The following is a 24,453-nucleotide window of genomic DNA, read 5'->3' as shown; positions in this document are numbered from 1 at the left end:
GGTGGATGGTGAATGAATGGATAATGGATGGATAGCAGAAGGAATGGATGACAGATGGTGGATGGATGACACACTTCTATGATAAGGATGAGAATGACTGTGTCAATGTCCAGGTAAGATGTTGAAATAGGAAATTTCTAGTGGTGCACATTAGTGCCTGCTCTAGGCTCCTCCAGTAGGGGAAAACCAAAGGAGCAGAGGATGGAAAAGGAAGCTGATTGGGATCAGGAACATGATACTGGACTGAAGCATCCCATGAAAAGGGAAGAGGTTAGGTGTGCTGTGTAAGCTGACAAGCATTTTAATCACAGCCCAAGGCAGGTGGTGGCCAGGGAATAACCCCATCCCTGCTCCTACTAAGGGCCTACACTTACACCAGCACCACCACGCAGCTAGCACTCTTCTGAAGTATGCGAGAGCAGTGTAAACTGTTTCACCTGTCCTCTCACATTCGCCACCTGGGGGAGGAGCACAGAATGAAGAGAAACTGGGGCAGCAGATCCTGTATGCATCCCAGTGACTACCAAGTACAGAACCTCCTAGAACAGGGAGAAATGGATCCAGCAGGGACTTGGGGGGGGGGGGGGGCAGGGGGGGAGTGAGGTGTGGGGAAGGGCTGAGACAAACCCAAGGGTGAAAAAGTTGCTAGTCTGGGAATGAGGGGGATTACTGACGTCCTTCCATGAAGGGACACCCACTCAGAGGGGATATTTATGGGTGAGCATGAGTAGAGGGAGAGAAAGTGTGTGTGTGTGTGAGAGAGAAACAGAAACAGAGACAGAGAGCCCAATCTTTTCTGACTCCTTACCCTGCCTTGCTTCTTGTTTTTTAGACTTTTGTAAAAGGTGTGGTGGGAAGAAAGCTTCGACTAATCCAACTAATTCAGACCTAAGCGAATGCCCGGGGTGCACAAGGCCCTGAGCAGAGCCAAATGATACTAAGATGAGCTGTGGCCTGGTAAGGTACGTTCTGACCACAGGAAAGTAACTCCCGTGGGAAAAGTACAATCCAAGAGGGCTAGGTGGAGGGAGAACACACATGTGCTTAGGGGGAGGGTCTGGAAAAGAAAGACATTGCATTTTACCCCAGGCCATGAAGTCCAGGAATGGCTTCAACCGTCAGGTCAGATCTCAGGTCAAGTCCTGAGGGAACAGCGTGAGCAAGGGCAAGGGAGCAGGAAGTTAAGAAGCATCCCAGGGCCAGGGCAAGGAAGCTCCTGGGGAGGCTGTGCCATGGCCCCGGGGCAGAGAGTGCCAGCGCCAGGGGGAACCGCAGGGAGGAAACATGCTAGTCCAGGCCTGGGGCCAATGTGTAAGGGGACTTGGGAGAGGGGAGTGGAGGAAGAAGACAGAGGAGCCAGAGCCACTGCGATTTTAACCTGCAAGGGGAGGAGAAGAATGACTGGAACCAATTATTCAAAACTCTGCAGGGTTAGCAATGTGCTCAATAATATACGGCAATACATAATTCAGTGTGTGCTCAGTAAATGCCATCACCATCCTGCCAGCGGCTGAGGCCAAAATCTCAGAGTCATCCTCAAACTGGCCCTGCTGCCCCTCCAAAATACCCCTTTGCCCAACCACCGTGCCCATCTCCTCTTACTGCTCCCCGTTCCCCTATCTAGAAGGTTCTGTCTCCACAACTTCCTGTGTGTCACCTCCTACACCTCAAGTCACCTCCTCCAAGAAGCCTCCCCTGACCACCATTCCCCTTCTCAGTCACTCATGTTGCCACATTTTAGTGATGTCTGTCTCAACACCTGCTTTCCCCCTTTCCTGGCTTGTCCATAGCTATATCCCCAACACTTGGAACAGTGTCAAGCACAGAATATGTATTCAATAAATATTTGCTGAGCTGCCTATAATGCCATTGTAGAAATGCAGGGCACTATATTCACAGCCATGTGACATCTGCTGCCCAGAGCTGTGTCTTCCAGGAGTTGCACCCCGAGACTGGGACAGACCACGAGCAGTCACTGCCAGTGCCTCGGAGTGCTCACTATGGATGGGGCCCATCTGGATAAGGCTGTCCCCAAGTGGTGGTCCCCGCAGAGAGGGAAGGGGAGAAAGAAGTCCCTGCCCTATAGGCAGACACTTATCTGCAGCCTGAAGGTCTGGAGAGGGTTTGCTGCATGCAGACTGATGCAATTTCCTTAGCACCAACTGCTGTGGGAAACATAACAGGTTAACTTCCTCGTCCCCACAGACAACAAGGAGCACCAGCAGGCACGGAGGCCTGGCACCTTTCCCCGCTGCCTGGGCAGGCCTGCAGCTGCCTGGTGCAGGGTGGCTTAGCCAGGGATCCCTCACACAAGACTGAGGCACTGCTTTGAACTAAACCCAAAAGCCAGCCCCACCCATTTCCTTGGCCTTGAACCGCTCTGCCTCGCTTCCTTGCTCTGTCCTACACGCCCCCCCCCCCCCCCCCCCGCGCCCGCCCCACCTCCGCCCCTCCACAAACAGGTCTCTTTGGATCCGGACAACACAATACAAATACGGGCCATTTGACAGACCAGAAAACTGAGGTCAGGCCACCCGGGTAGTGCCAAAGCCACGCCCCGAACCCAGGTCTCTGCCTGCTGGTCCACGGCTATTTCTGCTAGTCATTCACAACAGTTTCTAAAATTAATAAGAAATGAGAAGTATGTGTGTGTCCATACATGGAAAGGTCCCTGGGAAATGGCAAAGGCGCACGGCATGACCCGAGAGAACCTGGCCACACTGGTCGCTGGTGGGGTCTGCACCCCCACAGCCCTGCCCCAGAGCTGCTCAAGGGCAGGGGCATGGCCTCGTTGACCTCCGTCACCCGGACCCCCAGCATCGCGCGGGCAGGGGCGCGCCCCAGCCTCGGCTCCTGCACCGTTGCCGCAGGTCCAGGACGCCGCCCCGGCCAGGCCCCCCGCCCCGACCCCTGCCCCCGGGCCCCGCGCCCCCCGCGCCCCCCGCGCGCCTCCCCTCCCCTCCCCTTGCCTGCCCCTGCCCCTGCCCCTGCCCCTGCCCCTGCCCCGCCGTGTGCGGCTCCAGCCCCAGCGGAAAAGTTGCTGGGGCGCGCGCGGCGCGGAGGCCACTTGGCCGCCACCCCCCGCCCCGGCGCGACCCCCGCCGCGCGCGCCCCACTCACTCGTGCTGGGCCGCCAGGTGGTTGAAGACATAGGTGACCGGGATGGCCGAGAGGGACAGCACGAAGACCCCGGTGGCCGCAGACGCACTCATCGCCGCCGCCGCGCCGCTCGCCCTTCAGCGCATCCCGCGCCGCGCCCCGCCCCAGCTTCCGGCAGCGCCCGCGCCCCTCGGCCGTGCCCTTCGGGGCGTCCCGCGCCGCGCCCTCAGCAGCGCCCCCTCGACGCGCCGGCCCGCAGCCGCCCGGGAGCTCCCTGCAGCCGAGCGGGCCCGGGGCCGGGGGGAGGGGCAGACAGACCCTGCCGGGACAGGTGTCCCCCGAGGCGCGCGCCCTGGGGGGCGGGGGCGCCCGGCCGGGAGCCGGTCGTGGACCACCTGGGGGGCTCTGGGGTCGAGCCAGACCCGGGGTGTCCGAGCGGGAAGGGCCGCGGGATCGTCCGCGTGGGGAGCCCTAGGCCCAGGGACAGGAGGCACGGAGGATCCTGAAACCTTGGATCTTCTCTGAGAGCAGCCAACAGCGGGCAGCAGGCACAATCGGTGCAGAGTCCGAATCCCCGGTTCAAACCCTGGTGCTCGCTCACTTGCTGTTGACCTTGGTCAAGTTACTTAACTCACGGCTCTTTTCCCTTCTGTGTCCAATGGGCGTGACCCAGGTCAGGGTAGGGTGGGATTAGCTGAGCTGGTAGGCACCAAGTGCTCACCCTGCGCTGCTCGGAACGCCGCTGTCTCCTGCAATTCCCACTTTTTGGACTGAAACTGACACTGGGAGAAATGCGGATTTAATGAGACCAGAGCGTGGGGAATTCGTTTCTATTCCAGGCAGGGTTCCTGGAGGCCAGGTTGCCACAGGACAAGCTGCGGGAGACCCTACGTAGGGAACAGGACTGGAAGGCAAAGGCTCTGCCCTCAGACCACAGTCCCACAGAAGCCCCATGCTTGTAGAGAGGAAGGGTGCCAAGTATCGCCCTGGCTGCTTGACCATGTTGGTGACTAGGTCTCAGCAAGCCCCCTGGGACTGAGCCTGGATTGGTCTACTGTCCCCGAAGGGAAGGACCGAGAGTTTCAGACAGAATGCAGCTCAAGCGACCCAGAGAGGTGACATGTACTTAGTGTGCTAAGCGTGCAGCTGCCAGGGAGCTGACGACATCATTCGGCTCATTTTAGAGATGAGGAAAATGAGCCACAAAGAGGCTGTGACCTACCTGCTCCTGGGCCACTCAACTTTTCCAAAGCCAGTTCTCCTAATCCCCTCTCCTGGTACTTCTGGGAGGCTTACGTCCAACTGAGGACATAATGATAAAATCTTGGCCCAGGGGCAGCCTGGGTGGCTCAGCCGTTTAGCACCGCCTTCAGCCCCAGGGTGTGACCCTAGAGACCCCGGATGGAGTCCCACATCCGGCTCCCTGCATGCAGCCTGCTTCTCCCTCTGCCTATGTCTGCCTCTCTGTCTCTCATGAATTAAAAAAAAAAAAAAAAAAAAGCTTGGCCCAAATTGTGATATATCCAAGTTTTCTAGAGAGATGTCCTTACCTCTGACCTGGATATCACCCTCTTCCACAACTACTCCTTTGTCACTATCCTTAAACTCCCTCTTCCTCTAGACAACAAATACCTCCTCTGAGCCCCCTTGTCTCCTCCCAGCCAATCCCTGAGGCCAATGCAGCCCCTCTACCAACACCCACCCAAACCTGGCTGTGTGAGTTTTACCTTCTCTCTCATATCTTTTTTTTTTTTTTTTTTTTTTATGATAGTCACACACAGAGAGAGAGAGGCAGAGACACAGGCAGAGGGAGAAGCAGGCTCCATGCACCGGGAGCCCGACGTGGGACTCGATCCCAGGTCTCCAGGATCGCACCCTGGGCCAAAGGCAGGCACTAAACCACTGCACCACCCAGGGATCCCCTTCTCTCTCATATCTTGAACTCCCTGGCTGCCTTGTGACTTCCCCTCAATGTAGGCACATGCACAAACATGTTCCCATGTGCTCCCTGGGCCAGAGGCTCCTCTCCGTTTGCCACCTTTTCTCTCTGCTTTCTCATCCACACTTGGTTTTGGTGCCCATGCTTATGCTGAGAGATCCCAGATTAACGGTCCCTAGCACCAGCCTCCTCCCTCAGCCCTGCCACATGGGCATCCTACAGACACCTCACATTCAACATGGCCAAAATGGAGTTCCTCATCTGCCACAAGACCATGCCAGCTTTCTCACATATTGTGGCACCACCACTCACTTGGCTGTCCTAGCCAGACACCTGGGAATCTAACCTCAGTTCTGGCCAATCCCAAATTCCTCTGATTACAATAGTCCTATGAGTTTTCCTGTCCAAATACCTTTTAAGTTTGCATCCAAACTGTCCATTCAGATTTGTACCATATCCCATGTCCTACACCCTCCCTCGTCTCTCTGGTTCTGATCCCACCAACTCAAGAAGACCTCACATGACCGCCCTCCTGAACCTCCCTCACTCTCTCCTTCAAGTTTTGCTTTCTTCATAGCACTTATACTATCCAAAATCATCTTGTTTACATGTCTGTTTCCTGTTCTGTGTCTCTCTCTCTCCATTATGATGTAAGCTCCTTGAGGTCAGGTACTGATCCATCTTTTTTTTTTTTTAAGATTTTATTTATTTATTCATGAGACACAGAGAGAGAGAGAGAGAGAGAGAGAGAGAGGCAGAGACACAGGCAGAGGGAGAAGCTGGGTCCATGCATGGAGCCCGACGTGGGACTCGATCCTGGGTCTCCAGAATCAGGCCCTGGGCCAAAGGCAGCACTAAACCACTGAGCCACCTGGGCTGCCCTGGTCCATCTTTTTTATAGTTCTGTTCCTATCATTTAGATTAGCAGAGGAGGTGCAAAGGAGGTGCTCAAGAAATCTTCGTTCAATGAATGAATGCTCAGATCATTATTGTCCAATGGAAATATAATGTGAGCCACATGTGTAATCTTAATTTTTTTTTTAGGTAAACTCTATACTCAACATGGGGCCTGAATTTAAGACCCCGAGATTAAGAGTCACACACTCTACCAACTGAGTAAGTCAGGTGCCCCTATACTCTTAAATTTTATAGCAGCCACATTAAAACATAAAAGAACACAGGTGAAATTAATTTTAATGATACATTCTATTTAAGCCAATATGTCCAAAAGATTCTTGTTTTAACAAGCCATCAATATCAAAGATATTGAGATATTTTACTTCTTTTTCATACTAAGTCTTTGAAATTTTATGTCTTTTACACTCACAGTTATCCTGTTTCAGACTAGTCACATTTCAAGCACTCAACAGCCACACGTGGCAAGTGGCATCTGTACTGGACTCATGGTTCTAGACTTACTCCTCCTACCATACTGACCTGACTCCAGCTGTGCTATTAGCTACTGTTAATAATGGGTGTGATGTTAAATCACTAATAAGCTTATTCAAATATCCTTAGAGAGTCTACCATGTTTCTAGCATTGTTCTAAGAAGTGGTCACACAAAGATGAATTACAAACACATCTTGCCCAAGAAGACCACAATCCAGTGTGAGAAAGAGATATGTAAAATATTACTATAAAAAGTGTAAAAGATATATGTACAGATTGCTATAGGAACCACCAGTTCTGTCTGATGGAGTCAAGAAAAGCTTCAGAGAGGAAGTGAGGCTTAAGCCCAGACTTGAAGAGCAAGCAGAAGCTAGCTGAGTAGATGAGGAATAGGTGGGGCTTCCTAGGCAGTGGAGACAACACATGTTAAAGGCAGAAATGAGTGGGAGCATGACACTTGGTGAACTTCAAGTCATTTTCTCTGGTTGAAAATATCGGGATGCCATGCATGAAGGGGCTGGCAGGAAATGAAGATAGACAGGTGACCAGGGCCTTGACCTCAGAAGACCTCAAGTGCAGGGAGCATTTAAGATTTATGAGTGGAAGAGAGTACCATCTTTAAAGCCCTGCCTGGCAGCTGGTGTGGACCACAGTTTAGAAAGAGGCAGGAAGGTCAATTAGGAAGCTATGACAATTGTCCAGCAAGAGATGATGAGAACCAGAATCAAAGCAATGTGAGGGAAGAAAAGGGGCAGAAAGTTCTAGATAGGGATTTTAAGGGGAGAAAGTCAGGAGGCAGGGACTGAGCACATGTTTGGGTTTGAACATGTTGGGTTGCCAGTGCCCATGGGGTTCCCAGGAGGAACAGTCTCATAAGCAATTGGGGATACTAGCCCATAGCACCAAGAGAGGTACAAACTGTGGATACAGATTTGGGGAGCCATGAGCCTAGAGGTGTGTTTGAATATCAAGACAATGAATTCACTGTCCCTGAAAGAAGGCAGAGTCAAAGATAATAGTAACAGACACCACTAGAGAGGGGTTGGTGAGCACCGCTGCCAGCAGAGCAGCCCAAGGTCATCTGAATACAATGCCAGAAGCATCCAATATCTCAAACCCAAGAGCTGTTCCCTCAGAGTCTGAAAGAGACCCAAAGGCCACAGCAAAGCTTTGGATACTGTGATATACATATTGGAGATTATGATTTTCTTGATAACAATTTTTCTTACTGCTGAAAATATGAGTGGTCAGAATACTTGTGGTTGAGGACCCTGTATGATAGGAACCCTCCCCAGAAAACCTGTACAAACCTAGTGAATATAATCTCATTCTGCAATAGTAATATACTCTATAGACTCCAAAGTGCAGTTGACCCTTGAAAAATGTGTGTGTGAGGGTGCTTAGAGGCACCCCACCCCATCCCGCATAGTCAAAATTTGCATATAACTTCTCACTCCCCAAAAACATAATACCAATAGCCTACTGTTGACTAGAAACCTTACCAATAACATAAATAGTTGACCAATGTATATTTTGTATGTTATATGTCTTATACACTGTTTTCTTACAATAAAGTAAGCTAGAGAAAAGAAAATGTTAAAATCATAAGGAAGAGAAAATACATTTACAGGACTAGTCTGTATTTATCAAAAAAGAAATTCACATATAAGTGCATGCAATTCAAACCCATGTTGTTCAAGGGTCAAGTGTATTGCCATTAATATTACCTCTTTTAATCTTTACAGCAGCTCTCTGAAGAATATAGAAAGCCCTTTATGGATGGACAAACTGAGGCTCAAAGAGGCAAGATGACTTGCACAAGCTCAAAAAGCTAAGAGAGGTGGTGAACCTGAATTCAATCACTATATCCATGAATATATACCCAATAACTGAATCTAAGTCACTATCCCCACGATGCCATGGCTAACCAAGCACCACATTGGATGCCTTAAAAATAGCAGATGGACACACTACAGATTTAGCCAGTGGACTCGTTGCTCAGGAAGCTGAGGTCTGGAGTTCTACTCCATGCTGATCAGTAAGTATTAAATTCCCCTCTTGAAAAAGGGTTGGATATGACTTAAAAGGTGTTCAGACAATAGAGTTGTTTTTTTATTTTGTTGTAGGTTTGTATGTGTGTATGTTTTTTTTAAGGAGCATCAACCTTGCAAGCCATGAAGACTAATACTGTAGCTGTGAAATTTGACTCCAGGCTTCCTGCAAGCAAAAATAGACCCGTGGAGGTACACACACTGACTTTCTCTGGTGAGAAAGACACAGGTTTTTGTTACATTGATTCAAAACACTTGACAAATCAGGAATTAAATTGAAGCACCCCTGATGCCCATTTCTGCCACAGAGGGGAAGTGAAAGCAGAACATGAGGTAACCTGGTCACTAGGAACTAAGAATGAATGTCACAGGTGGGGGCTGAGGGTAGCACAGAATAATTCTTCTAAAAGAGTAAAGTAGAAGTCAGCCCACAGGTTGCTCTGGCCCCCAACTCCAGAGCTCTCACTCTGCACATGCTTCAGTTCCACCCTTTTTAATCCTTCCCATAGAAGTTGTGTTTGTGTTTTTAAGAAAGGCTGCACACTCTAGATGAATGTGCAAGGGGTAATCAAACAACCTGAAAGTGACCAGGGTAAAGCTGGTATAGCCTACCCTACCTACCCTAGTGAGTAGATCACTAGGATCCTGTCCTGAGAAGGCACCAGACAGTGATGAGTCCCCTCAGAGAAACACTAAGTTACTCTAAACACTTAGTCACGCTAAAGAGTAGGTTTCTCTTTGGTAACCATGAGTGCCCTGATAAGGGCTGCAGCTAGTAACGTGGATATTATGGGGTGATGACTGCTGTCTGTCCAGCATGTAACACAGTGCCAAGAATAGAGCAGATGCCCAATAAATGTTAGCTGAAGAGAAAAAAAGGGAAGAGGAAGAAGGGAAGGTGGAGATTTTTTTTTAAAAAAAAAAAAGGAGGTTAAGAGATGGGGAAGGAAGGACATAAGTCTGTAGGAAAGTGATAAGAAAACAAGTTGAAAGGAGAGATAAAGTTAGGATATAAAATGTTTTGTCAAAAGGTCTAGTGCAGTTGCCAGATGAGGTTTGTACCATGGCCCTGGGTTTCCTAGCAACCAAAGCAAAGAGGGAAACATAATATAACATTCACAGTATCCATAGGATAAAAACAGATCAGTTGTTCAGAAGAGCTCTTCCATGGCTCCTCTTAAAGGGAACACCGTGTCATACAGTATGTCCTTAGCAACATTCCTACAATAAATATAGAATCAAATTCTGCACAGTTGTCTCTCAGTACACCCTCAGTGCAGGTGATCGGCATGGTGCCAAGACCCACTCAATATACTCAAGGAGCCAAAAGAATTTCATACAGATAAGCAACTCTCTGAAGGTTTGGTGTGCTGCAGTGATAACATTTTATAATATCTGGGGGAAAAGCTGGAAAATACCTTCCTGACAGGCACACCATCATTTCCCAGGGCAGACATCACCAGTGATCACTGAACTCTCCCACAGAGGTTGAGCGTCACCCCATAGACCTTCTCAATGGGGCACACCAGTAGGGTTCTTCTCACCTGCCAACCTGAATCCATCTGCCAGCTCTGATCAAAGGGTATTCGGGAATATCCTTCAGGCAATGTTCTAGGAATATTGCTTCATATAATAATGTTTCACAAATGAGGCAATAGGGAGTTTGAAATTATAGGAGCTGGCAAGAAAGAAGAAATCATCTGCATTGATAAGGAAGGACAGAACATTATGGTTAGACAGGCAAACAAATGGAGGGCAACTTGACATTCTTGCATGAAAGGGCTGAGCATTGGACAAGGACTAAATCCAAACCCAAGGTTGCTGCAGGATTCAGACTTTTCCTGAGGGATAACAAAAAGACCTCATATGCTAGGGTGTGGGTTAGACAGCACTGATTGGAGAGGAGGTTGAGGGGCTTCCTTGACAGTTACTTCCCTACTCTAGATGCTTTTTGAACCTCTGATTCAAGAGGTGGCATGATAGGTAACATAGAATAATTAACATAATTAACTGGCCGATAAATATATATATATGGGGGCAGGGACACTTGGTGGCTTGGTTGGTTAAGCATCTACCTTTGGCTCAGGTCAGCCCCTGGTTGGACTCCCTGCTCAGTGGGGAACCTACTTCTCCCTCTCCCTCTGCCCCTCCCCCCTGCTCATGTGTGCATACTCTCTCTCTCTCAAATAAATAAGTAAAATTTTAAAAAATTTATTTAATTAATTAATTGATTTGAGAGAGAAAGAAAGCATGTGTATGTGTATGCAGTGGAGAGGGACAGAAGGAAAGTCAATCTCAGGCAAATGCCTTGCTGAGTGCAGACCTCGATGCAGGGCTCAATTTCATGACCCTGAGATCAGGACCTGAGTCAAAACCAAGAATTGGATGCTCAGCTGACTGTGCTACCCAGGTGCTCCCAATAAATATATTTTTTCAAAAAAGAAGAAATAATCCAATGCTTAAAACAGGAGAGGATGCTCCTGGTAGACCAGAAATTTGACAGATACCTAGAAGGTTGTGGTGGCTTTTACTCTGGTGGTCCCATGACCCGCATTTCCCATTATTTGTGCCCTATGTTAGATCCCTTCTGCATTGACTCTGGACTTGGTGTGTGGCTGGCTTGCTTTGGCCAATGGGACCTTAGAAAGCATAATTGAAATAGAAGTTTATAAGGGCTTGCATGTTAGAGCTTGTCCTCTTGGGATACTTTCTTGGAGTCCAGCCACCATGCAGTGAGGAGGCCCAAGCAGCCACATGGAAAGGCAGACATAGAAAAAAAACAAGGGGCCTTGCTGACAGCCTGAGCTGAGATTCCAGCCAGTAGCCAGCATCCATATGGGAGAAGGTTGGTTCAAAATTTTTTACCATCTCAATGTCAACACCCCATGAAGGAAAACAAGTGCATTATCAACCCACAGAATCATTAAAAAATAACATGTTTTTGGTGTTTGAAGCACTGAAGTTTGGGGTGGTTTGTCATGCCGCAGGCAACTGAGAAACAGAAAGCAGTGATGGAGGAAAAGCAGAGGAAATGTAAGCCTCACACACCAAAACTCCTCCCAAGAGAGACAGGGAGCAGGTCCCAGTTCAGAGTATAATAGATGCAAAGTAGAGGAGGCTTTGGACAAGCACTCAGGGAGGTACAGCATGGAGGCGGTTGGCCCTTCTCTATCTCCAGGCAATAACATGGAATAGGCAGAACCATGGGCATTAGTCAGGTAGACTTCTCTCTGCAGAAGGTGGGCAGTCTGCTAAATATATCAGGAAAATCCATAGCAAGGAAGAGAAGACTCAAGTTAAAACAATAGAAAAACTGACCTTGGAGTTAACAGAGCAATTTAGGAAAGAAGAGAGGACTTTATAAAAATTGCAATGAATATCCTTAGAGAAACTTGAGATGTGTCAACCAAGAAAGTGGAAGGAGTGGCCATCAGAAGGGAACAGAGAACAAGAGAAAGTTCTTGGAAATTAAGAATGGGAATGCATAATCATAGTGATCCAAAGGGGCAGGTGCACGCCGATGTTTATAGCAGCAATGTCCAAATGAGCCAGACTGTGGGGAAAGCCCAGGTGTCCATCCACAGATGAAAGGATAAAGAAGATGTAATGTATATACACAATGGAATACTACTCAGCCATCAGAAAGGATGAAATCTTGCCATTTGCAACAACATGGATGGAACTAGAAGGTATGATGCTAAGTGAAGTAAGTCAGTCAGAGAAAGACAATTATCATATGATCTCACTCATATGTATAATTTAAGAAACAAAACAGATAAACATAAGGGAAGGGAGGAAAACCATAGAGAGGGAGGCAAACCATAAGAGACACTGAACTCTAGGAAACAAACTGAGTGTTGCTGGAGTGGAGGGGGATGGGGAGGATGGGGTCACTGGGTGATGGGCATTAAGGAAGGCACTTCATGAAAAAAAAAAAAGGAAGGCACTTCATGTAATGAACACTGGTGTTATATGCAACTGATCCATCACTAAATTCCACCTCTGGACAGCCCGGTGGTTCAGTGGTTTAGTGCCGCCTTCAGCCCAGGGCATATCCTGGAGACCCGGGATCGAGTCCCACGTTGTACTCCCTGCATGGAGCCTGCTTCTCCCTCTGCCTGTGTGTGTCTCTCTCTCTGTGTGTCTCTCAGGAACAAATAAATAAAATCTTAAAAGTAAATAAATAAATAAATAAATTCCACCTCTGAAACTCATAATACAGTGTATGTTAACTAAAATGAATTTAAATACTTTTTAAAATAAAAATAAAAAATAAAAATGGGATTGCAACACGACAGGAAAAATTCAATTAATGAGCTGAATAATAATTTAGGCACAGCTAAAGAGCAGTTAATCTAGAATCATGGAATCTTAAAGAATATAGAGCAAGAAAAGTAAAGAGGCAGAAAATATAAGAGAATAGAGAAGAACCAAGAGGTCCAGCATCTGACTGATTAGGAAAGAATAGAGAAAGTGGAGAGAAACTAACCAGAGAAGAAACAACAATATTTTCTTAGGCTCAAGAAATACATGAGTATTCAAGACTGAGAAGGCCCACTGAACAAGATTAAAGAAAAGACTAAACTCTTCCCACTAAGCTCTCCCAACCTCCCTTACCCTAATTTACTCATCCCCCTTTCCCAGAGCACTTTCCACCTGCTAGCATGCTATACAACTTTCTTATCCATTATGCATATAATCTATGGCCTATCTCTTCCTGCTAAATTGTAAGCTCCAAGAGGACAGGAATCTTTCCTGATTTATTCATTGTTTGGTGAAGCCTGCCACCTGACATCTAGTAGGCATAAGTAAATATTTGTGTTGATTTAAAATCTAGATAGAGGGGATCCCTGGGTGGCTCAGTGGTTCAGTGCCTGCCTTTGGCCCAGGGCCTGCTCCTGGAGTCCCGGGATCGAGTACTGTGTTGGGCTCCCGGCTTGGAGCCTGCTTCTCCCTCTGCCTGTGTATCTGCCTCTCTCTCTCTCTCTCTCTCTCTCTCTCTCTGTCTATCATGAATAAATAAATAAAATCTAAAAAAATAAAAAAATAAATAAAATCTAGATAGACACATCATGGTAAAATTTCATAACTCCAAATATAAATAGGAAATTCTAGAATTTGGGGGATTTCCTGCAAAAGGATGAGAAACAGAACTGTCATCTAACAGTAACAACATCAGAGCCTGGAAAACAAATTGCTCCAATCTGTACTCTAAGAAACTGTCCTAATCCATGGCTAGAGACAGACAACACCTTCAAACCTAAATCAGACATCGGGAAAAGGTACGACTGATCATCAGAGGAACCCGATGGGAAAGGTCAGTCATTTTCCCCAGAACATGCTAGTAGCAGAAATTCAGATCTCAAACAGCGGTATTGAATGGCTATAGTTTTACAAGGGAGAGTTTTCCCCCTACTCTGAATTCAAGTCATGACATAAAAGCTTCATTTTTAACTCTTATGTGATGGGAAATGTTTTACTGGTTCACTCTTTTAACACAGGTATATATCTCCTTAGAGGTCCCAACTGTCTTCAGGGACAGCAGCTTCAACCTTCTTCACCTGGTGAACTCAAAGCCAGGTCTTCCAGCCTAGTATAGACATAAAAATCAAGTTTCCAGGTTATTGAAATGACAACCTCCCTTAGAGTGCATGTACCTCATCACTCACAGACCCCAGGCCCCTGAATTTGGTTTCCTCTTAGCCTCTGTGGGCTTCACTTAGGTTTGTGCAAGTTCTGGTCATGTGCTTAAGTGGTTCTGTTATATGAATCGTATATGAGTTTTTTCAGGTGTATTTTAGTGGGAGAGTTTAAAGACAATTTAATCTGGATAGCTCAGGACTTTTACTCTCTCTTTTTTTAAAGATTTTATTTATTTATTCATGCAGAGAGGCAGAGACACAGGCAGAGGGAGAAGCAGGCTCCCTGCAGGGGACCCCAATGCTGGACTCCATCCCAAGACCCCGGGATCACGACCTGAGCCAAAGGCAGATGCTCAACCACTGAGCCACCCAGGAGCCCAGAACTTTAACTCTCAAGTTAAAATTAAACTATCAAGTAACGGGTGCCCCTAAAAAGGACATTTTCAGAAATGCAAGTTCTCAAAAAATCAACCTCCCCTTGAGCCTTTTCTCAGAAAGCTACTGGAGAACATGGTATATCCAAACAAGGAAGTATCCAACACAGAGGAGGATGTGAGATTCAGAAGCAGGAGCTCCAGCTCGTGAATGAGGCCAAGGGGTCCCCAGGATGAGGAGTAACAGCTGTGTCACTGAGAGAATGAGCAGCTCAGCTTAGGGCAGGAGGAAGGCAACTCCAAGAGAGCTGTGTCTAGAAAAAGATGGAATTGTTAGGTGGCTGAGTGTGTGTGAAGGTACTTAGAGAAGAGAAACAGCAGAGTTTAAGGCTGAAGTAGTGAGAGGAAGTCGAAACCAAGCATGCCATCTCATTTCCCCATAGGAGAAAGTAAAAAAATAACATCAAAACCTGAAAAAATCATGAAATAGCAGTGTCAGTGTGTTACTTGGAAATATGGGGGCAAAAGCAAGCATTGGAAGATATTACCTTGGAGGCAGAAATCAGGGGTGGGCAAAGGAGGGCAAGGTATTCCTGCCTTTGTATCCAGCCTTCTAAATCTACTTTCATTAAATACACGTATAACTTTGATAAAAACAAATACGTAAATAGAATGGGTATGATGGCATAAGACCCAACATTCATTTCATTTTTGAGTTTTGCAGCAAGATTCTATACAAGATCCAATTCAGGTGTAAGTGTTCAAGAGATTAGTTGATTTTCCAAAGGCCGCTCTTAATCCTTTGATGTTTGAATCACCATCTTGGAGGCACACACCACGTCTTTATCTTTGCGACTTTGTTCTTCATTTGTTAGTTTTATTAGTTTTATTCACATCTCATTTGTGAAAAGCCCTTCCCCAACATTGCTTTAATCAACTTTATGAAATTTTGCAACCCAACAATCCAAGAGAGGCAGACTGACCACTAGAAAAAAAAATAGCCATTGACTCAATGGGCAGGCGTGGACTCTGAGGCTAATCCAGTGGGGATCATATTCATACTGGACCAGTTCATTAGTGAACAGGCTAGAAGGTTGATGACATTTGGCACTTTATATACACTCAAACTGTGGAGTCTTGAAAAATGAATACTCCATAAGAATTCTGTTTGTGGTAAAATTGGCTGACCTCATGGTCACAGTCACAGCTTGCACATTGGTTCACCACCAGCTTGACACACAGGATTGGAAGAAATTAACATAAAAGCAGGCAGCCAACAGGCACCTGGGTGGCTCAGTGGTTAAGCGTCTGCCTTTGGCTCAGGTCAGGATTCTAGGGTCCTGGAATCGAGTCCCACATTAAGCTCCTGCAGGGAGCCTACTTCTCCCTCTGCCTATGTCTCTGCCTCTCTCTGTGTCTCTCATGAATAAATAAATAAATATTTAAAAAATAAATTAAATTAAATTTTTAAAAAACCACATGCATTAGAAAGGAGAAATAGGAAGGAAAGATAGGTAAGGGCTACACAAGCTCTACAGTTTACAACCAGCTCCAGGCACTTGGAGAGCTAGCTTAATGCCCATGCAAATGACCACATTTAAAACTCATCATCCAGGGCAGCCTGGGTGGCTCAGTGGTTGAGCATCTGCCTTTGGCTCAGGTCGTGATCCCAGGGTCCTGGGATCGAGTCCCGCATTGGGCTCCCTACATGGAGCCTGCTTCTCCCTCTGCCTATGTCTCTGCCTCTCTCTCGGTGTCTCCCATGAATAAAGAAATAAAATCTTAAAAAAAAAAAACTCACCCACCCAATACATGTTTGTTTATTGAACGCATATAGTGTGCTATACCCTGTAGCAGGCACTGTAGTTCTAAAAATGGAAAGTCTGAACTGAGTTACCAATCCATTCACAATGTACAGGTGACTCAGCCCTGTAAACAAATTATCACAAAGTTGTACCTGGGAAGGACAAAAAGAATAAGGTTCAAAGGCACACAGGGAGGGAGGGAGTGATTAATTTAGCCAGGTTGGCCGGCAAGTCAGAGAAGAGAGGAAAGTGATTCCGGAAGGACCAGGGCAGAGACAGCATCTCAGAAAGAAGTTTCCTAGAATATATGGAACAGAGACTAAAACACTGCAGCACAATGTGGAAACTACCAGCCACCCCCACCCCACCCCTGGGGGGTAGGGGACCTAGTGAGGGTTTTAAGCTGGAGAGGGACATGTTCACTTGGGCCATTTTAGAAGTTTACCCTGCTAGATGTGCAGAGATGGAGAGGAGAGGATGAAATGGGAAGCAGAGCGGAGAGAGGAGCAGCTATCTAAGCCAAAAATCAAAGGGGATCTGGGACCAGGACAGATACAGTGACGGTAGAAAGGAGAAACTAATTAGGACTGGTCTCCTCAGAGCTTGAGGCTTGGATGTGAGGGACACAGGCCAGAGAGGAATGTAGAGATGGCAGCTGGTGGCAGGAAGGAGAGAGTCAGGGAACCAAGGGCCAAAGAGATATTCAGACCTACTGTGGTTCCTCTCTAAGGCTGGAAGACAGTCCTCTCTCCTCCCTTATGCTTGCTGCTGCCCAAATAAACCAAGTTTTATAAACTGAGAAAGGAAGAACTGTTGGGCAGCAGGTGTAGGAAATATTGGCTCTGTGATGGGCTTGACGCGTCCTTGCCGGTGTCTCTCTTGATCCTCAAGCAACCCGACCGCCTTGCAGCACTGGGAGGAGTACTTAGACCTGCAAGTAGCAGAATGTGTGAGTCACACTGGCCTTAAGCCATGAAGACATTTGAAAATCTGACATAACAAGAGTCCTGGAGAAAGGAGGTGCCCCTGTTAGCTGCGGTAGCTCAAGGATGTCAACTAAGGATCCAGTTGTTTTGTGGCTTCCTAATCCCCATCCTCGGCCCAGTGGCTTTTCACCCTTAAGCTGGTCAGTGCACAGTGCTTTCCTCTCTTGGCTTTTATTTTTTACTTTTTTATATTTATTTTTTAATTTTTATTTATTTATTTGAGAGAGAGAATGAATGGGGTGCGGGGAGGCACAGAGAGAGAGGGAGCTCTCCGCTGAGCAAGAAGCCTGATGGTAGACTGGATCCCAGGACCCTGAGATCATGACCTGAGCTTAACCAACCAAGTCACCCAGATGCCCCTAGATTTATTTTTTTATTTTTAAGTCATCTCTACACACAACCTGGGGCTCGAACTCACAACCTCAAGATCAAGAGTCGCCTACTCCACTGACTGAGCCACCCAGGGGCCCCATCTTGGCTTTTGTCTTTAACTGGGCTGCAAAGTCCTTCCCAAGAGCCTGCTCCCAGACTTATTCCATGCCAAACTGGTTGCGTGCTCATTTTAGAACCAAATACGGTTTTTCTCTGAGGCTCTGTCCCTTCCTTGTAGTTGTTGCTGCCCAAATAAAATCAGGTCTTACAGAGAAGAAAGAAGAGGTAAGAGGTAGATAGTGGTCTTAAGTCATATTTCCTGCCTTCAAGACACAGGCAGAGAGGATGGGGGCAAAAAAAAAAAAAAAAAAAAAAAAGAAATGACCCAAGTCAGCTTCCTCCTAAATAGCTCTTGATATCGTTTACCATGAGAAAGAAAACAAAAAGGCCTTATCTATGCAAGGCACTTGCCAGGATATAACTGGTCTGTTTAAGTTCCTTATGGAAAACCTGCTGGGAATGGATCCCTTCGTGGGGCTTTGGCCTACGGGTCGAGTATCAGCTGTGTCATTACCGGAGTATAAAATGAAGCTGTTTCCTGACCCCTTTGTGTAAGCACAGCCCCACGTGCAGCCCTCAGAGAGCACTGATGTTCATTGTGGGCCAGGGTGCAGCTTTATGTGATGAGGAAGGATCTGGAGCTACCTGGGGCATCCCAGACTTCTTCATGTCTCAAGTCTCAAAGTCTCACATATCTTTGGAATTACTAGGAAAGGACAACATTGGACAAGATCTCTGATTTCTTGGGAGTCTGATGGAAGAATCCTGATTTTTGTGTTATCTCAGGTGGGTAAACTGCAATGCGATTATCTTTATTTGACAGATGAAGAAGTGGCAGCTTGCCCACACTCACCTAGTGAGCAATGAGCCCACCAGGCCAGGAAACAGGGCTCAGGGACTTGCGGCCAGAGCATGCTGCTGACTGGTTGGCATTACCCATTACCCAAGATAGGGGTGTCAGCACATGGCCTCCCTCGTCTCTGAACAGTTTTATGACATACAGAACATAATTCTGTTGCATTCTGGTATCAATCTATCTATTGAGGCCAAAGGCTAATATCAAACAGCAGAACATTCTTTCTACTTAATTGCCAGGATTTCAGCTGGATTTTCTTTCTTTTTTTTTTTTTTAACCAAGCAGCAGCAATATACCATAAATATCCAGTTGAAGATATCTTTTCTGTTGGGGAGCATACTTAAATATTTGTGGGGACCAGGAAAAAGTGTCAGTAGCAATGGGGACATTGAAGTCACCAGAGAGAAAAGAGATACCACAATGAGATTGGGACGGGATGGGGACGCCTGGGTGGCTCAGCAGTTGAGTGTCTGCCTTCAGCCCAGGGCGTGATCCTGGAGTTCCGGGATCGAGTCCCGCGTAGGGCTCCCTGCATGGAGCCTGCTTCTCCCTCTGCCTGTGTCTCTGCCTCTCTCCTTCTGTGTGTCTCATGAATAAGTAAATAAAATCTTAAAAAAAAAAAAAAAAAAAAAAAGATTGGGAGGGAATGAACGTGAGAGCAAAGGGAAAAATCAGCCTCATAAAGTTTAGTTTCAGAGGCAGAAGGGAAAATAAGAAGCAGACCTACTTAGAACTGGATTAATCCAGTTTCTGTTGCTGGGAAATGAGTAGAGATGGGCAAAGTTAAATGAAATGTGTTCACATCAGCAGCCTGGTCTATATTTACTTTCCTGTAACCAGAGAGGCAGCATGTCCTAGGGATGTGGACTCTGAAACCCAGCCTGCTGTTTTGAATCACATTTCTAGACATGACATGCTTTTTCGTGGAAGGTCATATTTAGATCCCTGCAGCAGAGTTGCAGCAACTGCTCAGTCTCAGTGGCTTCTTTCAGAGGCTCCGAACATGTGGGGCAGATCATTCCAGCTCCTGACTATCCTTGGATCCCTAATACTATTTTTATGAACATGACAACAGCCTTGATAATGGGGTGTAAACTAGACTAATTTTGGTTATTTGTCTTATTCCTGATTGCATCAGAATAGGATGTGAGCCAGCTAATAATGAGAGTACAACTGGACGGTTAAAATAGAGTGAAAAGGGGAAAAAGTCGCAAATGTGGCAAAAATCTAAAAACTGTTTAACTTCCTCAGCATCCAGGGATGGAGACTTGAGGAGGTTCGCTGCTCTGCCAGGAGTCGTCTCCTCCCTCTCCCTCTGCCCCTACCACTACTGAGCTCGACATGTCTTTCTCTCCTCTCTATCAAATAGGTAAACAAAAACTTTTTAAAAAAGTGAATAAAAATAAAAACTGTTTAAGCTCCACCGTAATTATAGGAATGTAAATCTAATTTGAAAAATGAGGCACCATTTATTAAATAATCAAAAGTGAAGTCAAATTATCAAATTTATGAGAGGTAGACTTCAGGAAAATAGCAATACAGAAAGTGCCAGTAAATATTTAAGTTGGTTCAGTTCTCTGAGTAATTGCTAACATTTACTGAGCATTTGCTCCGTATCAGGCACTGTTTCGATGAGTATTCATCTAATCTTCACTTAACTCTCGGAGGTAGATTATGTCCCTATTGGCATCTCGATTTTCCAGATAAGGAAACTTTGTCCCAATAAACAAATGGAAGAGTTCAGCAAATTGTCCAAGGTCTTGAAACAAGGAAGTGACCAAGCTGTGATTCAAACCAGGCAGATGGATTTCAAAGGCCCTGTTCTTAACTAATACTCTCTACCAGCAGGACTCCTTTACATTCTTTCAGATTAGTGAGCCTTTCATGATAAAAACACTCAACAAACCCAAAGCTAATATGCTCAACAATAAGAGAGGAAAAACTTTACCCCTAAAATCAGGAACAAGGTAAGGATGCCTACTTTCACCACTTGTTAGTCAACAACACTGTATAGGAAGTCCTAGCCAGAGCAATTATGGAAGAAAAAGAAGCAAAGGGGGATCCCTGGGTGGCGCAGCGGTTTGGCGCCTGCCTTTGGCCCAGGGCACGATCCTGGAGACCCGGGATCGAATCCCACGTCGGGCTCCCGGTGCATGGAGCCTGCTTCTCCCTCTGCCTGTGTCTCTGCTCTGCCTCTCTCTCTCTCTCTGTGACTATCATAAATTAAAAAAAAAAAAAAAAAAAAAAAGAAGCAAAGGCATCCAAATTAGAAAAGAGGAAGGAAAAAAAAAAAAGGAATAAAAGCAAAAGAGGAAGTAAATTATATATATATTTTAAGATTTATTTATTTATTTATTTTAGAGAGAAACAGACAGAGTGTGTGCAAGGGGGTGAGGGGCAGAGGGAGAGAGATTCTCAGGCAGACTCCATGCTGAGCACGGAGCCTGACGCAGGGCTCCATCTCACAACCTTGAGATCACTACCCTGAGCCAAAACCAAGAGTCAGACGCTAAACTGGACTGTGCAGCCCAGGTGCCCCAGTGAAATTATCTTTATTAACAGATAGCATCATATATAGAATATCCCAAAGAAGACACACACAAAAACCTATTAGAGCTAATTAATGGATTTAGCAAAATCATCATATAGAAGATCAACACGTAGAAATCAGTTGTATTTCTATGTATTGGCGATGAACAATCTGAAAATAAAATTTTTCAAAAAAACAATTCCAGTAATAACAGCACCAGAAAGAATAAAATACTTGGGAATAAATTCAGCCAAGTTGGTGTAATACTTATGCACCGAACACCACAAAATGTTGCTGAAAGAAAATTAAGATCTAAATATATGGAAAAGACATTCTGGGTTCATGGATTACAAGACTTAATACTGTTAAAATGGTAAGGCTGCCCATTGTAATCTACAGATTCATTGCAAGCTCTGGGAAAATCCTAATGCTCTTTTCTGCAGAAATTGACCAGGTGATTGTAAAATTGATACAGAATTGCAAGGGGCTCTGAATAGCCAAAACAATCTTGAAAAGGAAAAACAAAGCTGGAGGACTCCTATTTCCCAATTTCAAAGCTATGGGAATCAAGACAGTGTGGTACTGGAATAAGGACAGATATATATATAGAGAGAGAGATCATTGGAATAGTACTGAGAGAGTCCAGAAAGAAGTCCAAAGATCTCTGGTCAATTGACTTTCAACAAAGTGCCAAGACCATTCAGTGGAGAAAAGAAGTTTCTTTTACAAATGGTGCTGGTAGAACTGGGTATCCACATGCAAAAGGGTGAAGTTAGACCCCTACCTCACACAATATACAAAAAGTAACTCAAAATGGCTAATAGATCTAAATATGAAAGCTAAAACTAAAAACTCTCAGAAGAAAACATAGGGGCAAATCTTCATAAGTTTGGATTTGGCAAGATATTCCTAGAAATGATACCAAAAACACAAGTGACAAAAGAGAAACCAAACCAATGGACTTAATCAAAATTAAAACTTCTGTACATCAAAAAACACTACCAGGGACACCTGGGTGGCTCAGCTGTTGAGCGTCTGCTTTTGGCTCAGGGTGTGATCCCGGGATCTGGGATCAAGTCCCACATCGGGCTCCCTGCATGGAGCCTGCTTCTCCTGCTTGTGTCTCTGCCTCTCTCTTTCTGTCTTTCATGAATAAATAAATAAATAAAATATTAAAAGAAAGACTATCAAGAAAGATGACAACCTACAAAATTGGAGAAAATATTTGTAAATCATCTATCTATCTGATAAAGGTCTGGTATCTGGAATATAGAAAACTATTAAAACTCTGTAACAAAAAGATAATCCAACTCTGAAATGAAAGGCAACCCAATTTAAAAATGAGCAGAGAATTTGAATAGACATTTCTGGAAAGAAGACATACAAATGGCCAGTAAGCACATAAAAAGATGCTCATCACTAATCAGTAGGGAAATGCAAATCAAAACCACAAATGAGATGCCACTTCACACCCAGTAGAATGACAATAATAAAAAAAAAAAAGGGAAAAAAAAAAAGGGAGACAACCAGTGTGGAAGACAAGGAGAAATTGGAACCATCCTACATTACAGGTAAGAATGTTAGATGATGCAGCTGCTCTGGAAAAGTTTGTCAGTTCCCTCCAAAATTAAACATAAAGGGGCACCTGGGTGGCTTGATTTAAGCTCAAGTCAAGATCTCAGGGTCCTGAGATGGAGCCCTGCATCCAGCTCCACCCTGGGTGTGAAGCTTGCTTAAGATTTTCTCACTCTCCCTCTCTTCTGCACCCCACCTCCAGCTCATATATGCAGTCTCTCTCTAAACAAACAAACAAACAAAAAAATTAAATGTAGAATTATCATATGATCCACTAATTCTAGGTTTCATAGTCCAAAGAACTCAAAACACACATTCCAACAAATCCTTGCATACAAATGTTCATAACATTACTATTCACAGGGATGGAAAAAACCCCAATCCATCTACTGATGAATGGATAAACAAAATGTGGTATATTGGTCGTACAACAGAATATAAAAAGGAATGAAGTACTGATTCATGCTACCTTGTGGGTAAACCCCAAAAACATTGTGCTAAGTGAAAGAAGGCAGATGCTTTTTTTTTTTTAAGAATTTATTTATTCATGAGAGACACATTAAGAGAGGCAGAGACACAGGTAGAGGGACAAGCAGGCTCCTTGCGGGAGCCTGATGTGAGACTCCTTCCCAGGACCCCGGGATAATGACCTGAGCCGAAGACAGTCGCTCAACTGCTGAACCACCCAGACGTCCTCCTTAACCTCAATTTTTAAAATGTGTTCATTTAAGGAAGTATTGAGGATGCGCATCAGCTCTTATTTACACGGATTATATCTATCAATTTTTGTTGTGTTAGGAATCAAAACTGGGAAATGTAAAATATCTTTAGGTATTCATTTTAAAATAAGAACGAAAACAAAAACAAAACAAAGCAAAAAACAAAAACGAATATGTAGAAATAAATATGGAAAAATTTAAAATAACAGCAAAATGATTTTATGGAAAATAACTACATTTTCCACAACAGAGATTAGTGAAAAGAGTAATATTGCTTTACATTTTTAAAAACCTCTTGAATGCCTGGCTTAATGGAAGACAGCAGGATTCTCTCTTCTGCTTTCAACCTATTAAAATACCCCACTGTGGTCGATGATGAGCTGGCATGTATTCTGAATCTGAAGTTGATGATTACTCCTTCAGCTCTAGAATTACTCTGAGACCTGAGAAATACCCGAATCTTTACAGGAGCTTCAGGGCTTACGTTCCTTCGAGGCAGATAAAGTGGCGACTTTTAAACAGAAAGTTGGTGTGTGGCAAGATGGGATCCGAGTGAAAAAAGTTCAGATGTATATGGGGATGTGCACCGGGGCCAAACATTAAAAGAGGAAAAGTTAAAAAAATAAAATAAATTAAAATACTCCACTGTCAGGCAACTTTATATTTTTTTTTCTTTTTAAGAATATTTTATTTACTTATTCATGAGAGATACACAGAGAGAGGCAGAAGGAGAAGCAGGCTCCAAGCAGGGAGTCTGATCCTGGGATGGCGGGATTATGACCTGAGCCAAAGGCAGAAGCTCAACTGCTGAGCCACTCAGGCGTCCCAGACATTATCCTAACTTCTGTTCTACTGCCGTGCCAGCCTGGCAAACCTGAGTCTAGATCGACCCAAGGATACCTCTTTTCCAAGCCTTCCTTGGGTTAGCTGCACTCTTTCCTTTGCAGACATCACATTTCTAATGATGACCCATCTCTCCTATACCTCTCCTTTGTCAGGCAACTTTAGAAGAACCTCAGCGTGTGCTCCTGAGGCAATGAATAATAAATGTGAAG

The 24,453-nt window shown here is 45.3% G+C and overlaps 1 protein-coding gene and 1 pseudogene across 9 annotated transcripts in view; one reads left to right on the top strand and one right to left on the bottom strand.

The window, feature by feature from the left end:
- The window catches only part of TM6SF1 (transmembrane 6 superfamily member 1), a 58,784-nt gene extending 55,500 nt beyond the window's left edge, over positions 1-3,284 (bottom strand). For 3 of the 9 annotated variants that reach the window (XM_038532963.1, XM_038532962.1, XM_038532966.1), the window contains exon 1: positions 3,121-3,282. In XM_038532963.1, coding sequence (XP_038388891.1) covers positions 3,121-3,212 — 92 coding nt within the window. In that variant the 5' untranslated portion in view covers positions 3,213-3,282. Of the gene's footprint in view, positions 1-3,120 lie in introns of all 9 variants that reach the window. The other 6 variants (XM_038532964.1, XM_038532969.1, XM_038532965.1 and 3 more) reach the window with 4 other exon arrangements.
- A 20,481-nt stretch (positions 3,285-23,765) lies between these two features.
- Positions 23,766-23,844, top strand: LOC119871356 (annotated as a pseudogene).
- Positions 23,845-24,453: the final 609 nt, after the last annotated feature.

This window comes from Canis lupus, chromosome 3 (genome assembly GCF_011100685.1).
Source record: "Canis lupus familiaris isolate Mischka breed German Shepherd chromosome 3, alternate assembly UU_Cfam_GSD_1.0, whole genome shotgun sequence".
Lineage (NCBI taxonomy): Eukaryota > Metazoa > Chordata > Mammalia > Carnivora > Canidae > Canis > Canis lupus.
This window is presented reverse-complemented; position numbering and strand designations above follow the sequence as displayed.